Here is an 8,093-nt window from a genome sequence, read left to right as displayed (position 1 = left end):
TGAACATTGGACAACTGCTCAAGTGAAAGTGGACAACTTTTGTGGAAGCTGCCCATCTATCACCAGAAGGTTCCCATATGTCTCGTTTCATAGGGCAGGCATATGGCATGGAAATCATTACTGGGGCACAACTTCGGTCACTGATCCATCGTATGACATGAAACCCATTCCACTGCTTTTTTTCATTTATCATGAATTCCAATGCATTAGCATTACAGATTTTATGCAACAAGAAACAACTCTTCAACATTTTATTTCAGTATTTTCGTAAAATCTTTTACTAGTTTCTGATAATCCAAAATAAACGACAGTTTCAATCTTGTGTATAAATAAGCACATTTGTTAACCCTGATGTTCAACAGGTTATCACAATGAGAACTGGATTATCCTTTGTTCCCTGTAGCACTGTTACCAGTATTGACAATTTAAACATTCTCACACACTAAAATATCGTATAAGTCAACCAAACAAGTACAGTATTGTCTACAGATGCATAATTTATAGAATATAGATGATCATGAAGGCCATCATAAGACAGAACAGACCCATAGCTTCGGCCAAAGCGAATCCTAAGATGGCGTAAGCGAATAGCTGCTGTTTCATTGATGGGTTTCTGGCGAATGCGATGCACATGCTGCCGAATACTGACCCGATACCAGCTCCTGAAACACAATAAAAATACACATTAATCTATGACTCATAAAGCAACACAACAGTTGCGGCTATGTCAAACAATAGTAAACTTCTTTTGAGAAGTCAGCTAATTTAAATTTTCTTTTCTAAAATTTTAAAATATTCGAATTAAGAATTGTTCCCAGTTTTAAGCATCATTTACCCAAACATATTGCTAAATAGCTATCTTTGCAAGTTGCTTATGCAGTATCATTATCTAAATTCAAAATATGCTGCCCCTAGCTTGCTAATACTGGAGGTGGCCTGAACACTTGTCGGGTCAACTAAGGATCATTTATGTGCAATTTTATCAAAATTGGGCTACCTGTTTCAGGAAAACATACAGTTGACTCGTGTAGAGAAAACTAGCCCCGTTTCAACAAATCAAAATAAATTCTTTGGTATAAATTCACCCAAGGAAAATTTAAGTTAAATTCATTTGAAATCGGGCTGTGGTTTCTTAAAAGATTGTTGTCTTCCTTATAGTTCTTAAAGAAAACTAACTCTGCCGCATGACTTCCATGCTTTTTAACAAATCAACATGATCTGAAGGAATTTGAAAGATCATCCAAGAGAAATTCCAGTAAAATCATTTTCATATCAGCAAAAACTTTAGTGAAGATTTTTCATAGTTTCCATATGAACAGAATTACCAATGTTGTTACACAAATCTATATAGCTTGAAGGTATTTTGTTTTTGATCATCTGAAGAATATTTGTCTGAAAGTTATTTTGACATCAAACCAGCGGTCTCAGCAGATTTATTAAATTTTCCATATAGCAATCAGGGCTTTTTCCAGCAGTTCCACAGGACCGAATGTCAACCGAATTTCCAATGCCAAACAGCCTCCATTTTCCCAAATTTGGCGCAAAAAATTAAATATATGATTCTGCTAGAATATTGTATGTTTGTAAGTAAAAACCTTTCAAAACACATAGATACATTAAAATTTATTGTATGAAGTACCCAAAACATGTTGACAGCGGGTTCTTATACCATTAAAATCAAAAGGTCACTTATTTTGGCGATCCGATATTTTCCCCACCACAACACACACAATCAGCTTTTTGGACAATTTAGTTAAACTGTGGTGAAAACACTTTTAATAGTGAAAACTTACTAAGTGTTAACAAAAGTTTAAACATAAAAACTGTTCTTCAATTTCTGCAAGGTCTCACAAGAAACAGCAACTTAGAAAAAATCCTGAAGAATAAATTATCTTAAATTTCAACTGGGGAAAATATGGAATTGTAATTTATTTGAATTTCTACCAGAAAAACTTGCAAAGGAAGTTTTAAACCACTGTAATAAAATGTAAAAACTTCACAATTAAATTGATGTCGGTACATTTCCCCGATTTTGACAATTTACTGCGTAAAAAATCCCAATTAAACCAGGGGCCTTTTCCCCATAAACCCTAGAAAAAAGCCTGGCAATACGCTTACAGAAAACTAACCCAGCTTCCACTGGGCCTTGTTTTCCAACGATTTAACATGGCTTCAAGGAATTTGGTGAAGGGTCATCGGAGGACTAATAATGTGAAATCATTCTGAAATCAGGCCAGTTATTTTTGAGATTTTTTTAAGTGTCTTCTTTTTTTTTTTGCCACGGTTCCCCGAATTTTGCATGGATGCCCTAGATTAAAAGAAATGTAATGACCACCCAGTGGCCATTCCTAAGAAGTTTTGACAGAAATTGGATTTTTGTTTTATTTGCAGCTTTGGATGGAGGAGGAAACTGCAGATGCTATCCTAACCCCATGCTTTATTTCAAGCGTGAACTGGCTTGTGGGAAGAACCACCAACCTTCCGTAAGCTAGCTTGTGGTTTAAAATGGTGGACAACCACGAGACTATGGATATTCAATATTCCGAAATGCTGTAAATTATCTAAACCAATTAGTATGTTCACTTTTCATTCAAACACATGCTAAAGCTTGTCTGCTCTTAGTTCTGTGGTGAAATCAACTGCCATTGGCTTATAACCTTGCTTTCATACATTGATCGATTAAAGCTTGATAATATACACATACCTGAACCAGCTACACCAACTGTGGCAGCACCAGCTCCAATATATCTGGCAGCCTGGTCAATATCACGTTTGGCTACACTGGTCTGGAAGTTCCTAAGCTGCAAGGAATGAAAAATGTTTTGCTCTAAAACATGGTCACTACTGCACCTACTCCAAACCAGCCCAGCTGCATGCAGTGAATTTACACATACAAATATCTAGGTCAAACCATTAATTATTACAATATGGAGTGCAAAACTCCCAGCTGTAATATCTACATTTTTGAGTAAACCAACATTTAACACAATCATTAATGTTATTTTTGATGGTAAAATTCAGGAGCTAAAATAATGTATCTATGAACTTAATTATTACTCCATCACTGTATGTAAGACTTTTCATAAACTTACCTGGTTCGTAAGTACATTTGTGCTAACAGGTGTGACACTAAGGTTGGAGTTCTGAAATAAGTAAAACATACATTTTATTGAAAACTGCAACTAGTCGATAAGCTACCTAAAAAGGTGAGGGTAAGTGATACAAAATCGAAAATACCGCAATGAAATGGAACTTTTGAACGACTTTGTTTTAATCCAATGCCAAAAAAAAACGCCTTGGCAATTTTATCCTTGCAAGCATTTTCTTGGGAAAACATCAAAATTTAAACAAATGATCAAATATAACGCTGAAAGGGCGTTTTCATTGTATGGTAACTGGCGGTGACCAGTAAATCATTTTTAATACATGACATACTAATTTCTTTTCTCCGTCACGTTTTACAAATATAGAATATGTATAATACGGCAGGTGTGGTAGCGCCAATGTCGTGATTTTGCTTCGGACTTATCAAGTTTTCAGAATTGCCCGAGCCCTGGTCCTTACATATCCTGAAAAAGGCTTTTAGCCATATTAACTGCACTAAATTCAAAGAATGGGTAATTTCCAATTTCAATTCCTGTTTCTTGTACACACCTTCATTGACAATATTTTTCCTTCTAAAATAATATTAAATGTTTTTTTCACATATGGATATCAATCTGAACAAAATCAAGTAACTGGTGGTATCTGTACATTTAGCAAAGGTGCTAGTAATCCTGAATATCTACATACTTACATCTTTTGATAGAACTGTGCTACTGATTGGTCTGATGGCTTTGCTCCCACTGGCAACCTACAACAGCGTTAAGTATACTGAATAAATCATTTAGAAAATAAAGAAAATTACAACCAAGTTGTATCCTAGGAGTTGTTACAATCTTACAGAGGTTGTGCCATTTCATACTTGTGCATATAAGCATACATGTAGTATATCTCTCTGGGAGCCAGCCCTTTTTTGTAAATTTGGGGAAGGGTACCAGGTCCCTTTTGGAGGGGAAATTTACGTCGCGAAATCATTGTTTGGAGGAATATATTTGCTGAAAACTTGTTAAAATCAGGACTGAAAATCAAAACTAATTTCATTTTTTTTTTGCATGGGGAATTTTTGGCCAAGGTGGGGAAAAAAATATACTTTTTAGATTGGGGAATGGGGCCGAATTTCGGCCCTAAAATCAGCATAAAAAAAGGCCTGGGAGCATAGTATGTGTCCGCTAAAATTTGTTCGATAATTTGTTTCAAAGTAGGTTACCCGCTAAGCTCAGTAGGGAGAGCGTTGGTCTACGGATCACGGGGTCGCGAGTTCAATCCCCGGGCAGGGCGCATGTTCTCCGTGACGATTTGATAAATGACATTGTGTCTGAAATCATTCGTCCTCCACCTGATAATTCATGTGGGGAAGTTGGCAGTTACTTGCGGAGAACAGGTTTGTACTGGTACAGAATCCAGGAACACTGGTTAGGTTAACTGCCCGCCGTTACAGGACTGAAATACTGTTGAAAAACGGCGTTAAACCCAAAACAAACAAAAAATGTAAATCATCAAGTTCAGGCCTTTTTTTATGCTGATTTTAGGGCCGAAATTCGGCCCCATTCCCCAATCTAAAAAGTATACTTTTTTCCCCACCTTGGCCAAAAATTCCCCATGCAAAAAAAAATGAAATTAGTTTTGATTTTCAGTCCTGATTTTAACAACTTTTCAGCAAATATATTCCTCCAAACAATGATTTCGCGACGTAAATTTCCCCTCCAAAAGGGACCTGGTACCCTTCCCCAAATTTACAAAAAAAGGGCTGAAGTTTATCACTTCAGATCCGTTTCAAAATGTCCATATTTAATCTGCATAGCTTAATATTGAGAATACTGTAAAGTCAGCTACAGTTTCTTTTGCATTTTACACATGTCCAGCTTATTTTGAACTCTGCTGGTGCATCAATTGCTACATTGTAAAGCAATTCAGCCAACTACAAGACCAGATTCTCTTCAGCAGGAGTACAATTTGAAAAGGCTAGATAAATGTCCATAGCCGTTGGCCATTAACTTAAGACCCTGTATTGGCAGAGGTCTGGGTTCTGTATGTCATCTGGATACTGGATAAGATAATATTCCACAAATATATCGTCAACTCCCCTCAATTCGCGACTATCGTCGATTCGCGGCCATCTTTGTTTTCGCGTGATCTCCAATGTAAACATAGGTCCCGCATGCACAACCGTGGGAATGTTTTGACAAGAGGTTACTCTACCATGACGACCTTAATTTTTACGAAAATCATGCCATTTAAACTTGGAAGAGTTTTTAAAAGTATTTTTTCTAGAAATTTACCTTATTTTCTTATTCCCAAAATTCCTCATTGTTAAAATCCATTTTTAGGAAATAAAAACAAGAATATCTCGCTAATTCTCCTTCGTCTGCATGCCTAGTCAACCGCCATACTTGAACAGTGGCGCCACCTATTTTGTATTAGGCCAAGCATATTTTTATTGTTAAGTTTTCAGTCCCCATCTTTTAAGTGATTATTTTTTCTGTTTTAAAGACATTCAATAGCCAATTGGGTAGAAATATGGACTGTATTTACAAACCTTAAAGACATAAGCTTACTATTGTGATCGAGAGGAAGGGGAATCTGTTCTAAGAGCACCAAAAATGTATATTCTGTCATAAAAATACTTTAAAAGACAAAAGTGCCAGGTAAACTTGACTCAGAAATTTTTGTGATGGTCTCTTCATCTTTGTTTAGCCAGCTTGAGGAGGGTGTCTTGTTGAAACATTTTTGAAACCATGACAGAAACTTTTTTATGTTGATATTAGGTGCATGTGACTTAATGTGTACCAGAACCCATTTATAGACTTAGGTGTAGCCTAACTGCAAATTATTTTCAAGGAATTATGGGATAACCCCATCCGCGAATTGAATGGTAGTAAGAAAAATGGCGGCCCCCAGTGATACATGGAAATATTTGACCTACTTAGGGATGCTGAAATTTGTTTGTTGAGTAATTTATGAAAACATATTGGTGAAAAATGGATTGAATTTTATTAGTAAGTACAAATTTATGTTGCTAGATTATTTTTTATTCATTTTCTTTAAGACAAAGTCTTATGGTTGCGAACCACGGGTGAACGAGGATATAATCAAGATGAAACTTGTTTTAGACTAATTTGTGTATGTATAAAAAGCAACTGATTTAGATATTAAAACTGCGAATGATTATCTTAAGACTTTGACACACAATTATCACGGGGCATTTGCAAAGAAACGACTGCTGCCATTCAGCTGCATATAATTGATTTGTTTTCATGCAAAAGAAAATGTGCATAATTTTTTTCTTAGATGGTTTTAAGCCATTCAATGAAAGTTTAAAAGATGAATTGGCAACATTCAATTACAAAGTACTTTCAATTTAGAATATATTGTATAGATTCCTATCAACAAAATATTATTCAGCTTGTTACCAAGTGGGTGGGGTAAAATGTCACTTCAAAGACAAAATTGTTAAGACAGTTTTACTAAATAGAAATGCTACCAAAGAAAAGTCAGTATCTATAGGGCAATTGTTTTTTACCCATGGGGTGATAAAACACCACATTTTTAATAAGAATTTGCAAAATGCAAGGTGTCAGATTTTGGTAACAAAATGCAATGTACAGACATGTTACAAACTTATTTCGTTTAGACAAAACGGCACCAGTTCCTGCAATTGTACAGAGGTGGATCAATTAACCAACACTACTTGTTCTACTTCCCGACATGTTCCTTTATTTCTTATAAACCAAAAAAATAAAGAAGAGGAAAATCATTCATTCTAAAGGACTGATTGAATCACGATTTCAAGGTCATCATTTACGGACAAGTCAAATTTTCATTTCTTCTCTGTCAAATCAAAATTCTAAATATGCTACGATTAAAAGCATTGCATGCGCTTCAGTTCTATGTAATTGTCCAGAAAATGAGGACTTGTATAAAGCTAAACGATTCCAAGTTTGAAGTCCCTCTTCTAAAAATGGCTGCCTTCAACCTTTTGACCTCAAAAGAATATTTCAATTTTAGAACTTATTAGCTAGTGTCATTAACAATAATTCATAAAAAACAATAATGCATATACTTACCAGACATCTGGTTGCTGGGGCAACGATTCTTGAACAGCTGTACATTTTGTTGGAGTGTTTTATGTTACGACCAAAGCCTGAAAATATACCGGTTAGAAATACACCATTAATCTAAATTCACCGAAAGTACGCGCAATTTACAAATAATATACTTTTCTAATAATGCATTTAACAAATAAAGATGCAACTAACAATATAATCTTGTACGATGTTCAGTCCCTACAAAGATATATGCAGATATAGATAGTTGAAAACTCTTACCTTCTCAGACGCTCAACCTTTGCAACCAACAAGGAGACCGGTAACTGCGCAAGCGTAAATAGGTAGGATATCCGGTTCACCCCACTATCCAGAATGTAGTATTCGAATAAAACTTGAAACTTAAGAATTTTCTTAAACGCCTATTTCAACACACAAAGCACCTTCAATGGCGTTGTACACTCATGCATTAAAAACAGTAAAAACAATTCATCAGTATTAACACAAAGTCTTGATTTGCTTCAACGTAATTGCTGTAGTATGAATTTTAGAACAATGAATAGGAGTCTTTGAAGAAGTGAGTTTTCAACTGCTTTTTGAAGATTTTAATTGATTCACTTTGTCTGACATTTAATTGCAGTTCGTTCCAAAGTTTTGGTCCAACCGTACTGAAGCTTCTGTCACTGAATGTTTTTTTCTTGTTATAAGGGACAACGTAACATCCTACTGATGATTCTGACGAACGTAGTGTACGTTTTGAAATTTTACTAGACAAAAGTTCTATTAGATATTGAGGAGCATTACCAACAAAGCAGTTGTACATATAAGTAAGGATCTTAAAATTGATTCTTGCCTTCACAGGTAGCCAGTGCAAGTCATATAATGCCTGTTTTGAACTATCACGCATCTTACGGTTGAGAACAAGTTTGGCGCACATATTCTGAATAC

The 8,093-nt window shown here is 35.4% G+C and overlaps 1 protein-coding gene across 1 annotated transcript; it reads right to left on the bottom strand.

Annotated features, from left to right (window-relative positions):
- Nucleotides 1-237: 237 nt before the first annotated feature.
- On the bottom strand, nt 238-7,508 carry LOC123559874 (uncharacterized). The gene is made up of 6 exons (XM_045351993.2): nt 7,428-7,508; nt 7,167-7,243; nt 3,797-3,853; nt 3,093-3,143; nt 2,705-2,801; nt 238-662 (listed from the first exon to the last, which is right to left on the bottom strand). The coding sequence occupies exons 2-6, from the start codon at nt 7,209-7,211 to the stop codon at nt 499-501; spliced, it is 414 nt and encodes a 137-aa protein (XP_045207928.1). The 5' UTR covers nt 7,212-7,243; nt 7,428-7,508; the 3' UTR covers nt 238-498.
- Between the last annotated feature and the right edge of the window lie 585 nt (nt 7,509-8,093).

This window comes from Mercenaria mercenaria, chromosome 10 (assembly GCF_021730395.1).
Source record: "Mercenaria mercenaria strain notata chromosome 10, MADL_Memer_1, whole genome shotgun sequence".
NCBI classification, from domain to species: domain Eukaryota; kingdom Metazoa; phylum Mollusca; class Bivalvia; order Venerida; family Veneridae; genus Mercenaria; species Mercenaria mercenaria.
This window is presented reverse-complemented; position numbering and strand designations above follow the sequence as displayed.

Coding starts and splice junctions, on each gene's coding strand:
- LOC123559874 (XM_045351993.2), bottom strand. CDS start 7,211: ATGTACAGCTGTTCAAGAATCGTTGCCCCAGCAACCAGATGTCTG. Junction 3,144..3,796: donor GCACAGTTCTATCAAAAGAT/GTAAGTATGTAG, acceptor TACTTATTTCAG/AACTCCAACCTTAGTGTCAC. Junction 2,802..3,092: donor CAAATGTACTTACGAACCAG/GTAAGTTTATGA, acceptor CATTCCTTGCAG/CTTAGGAACTTCCAGACCAG.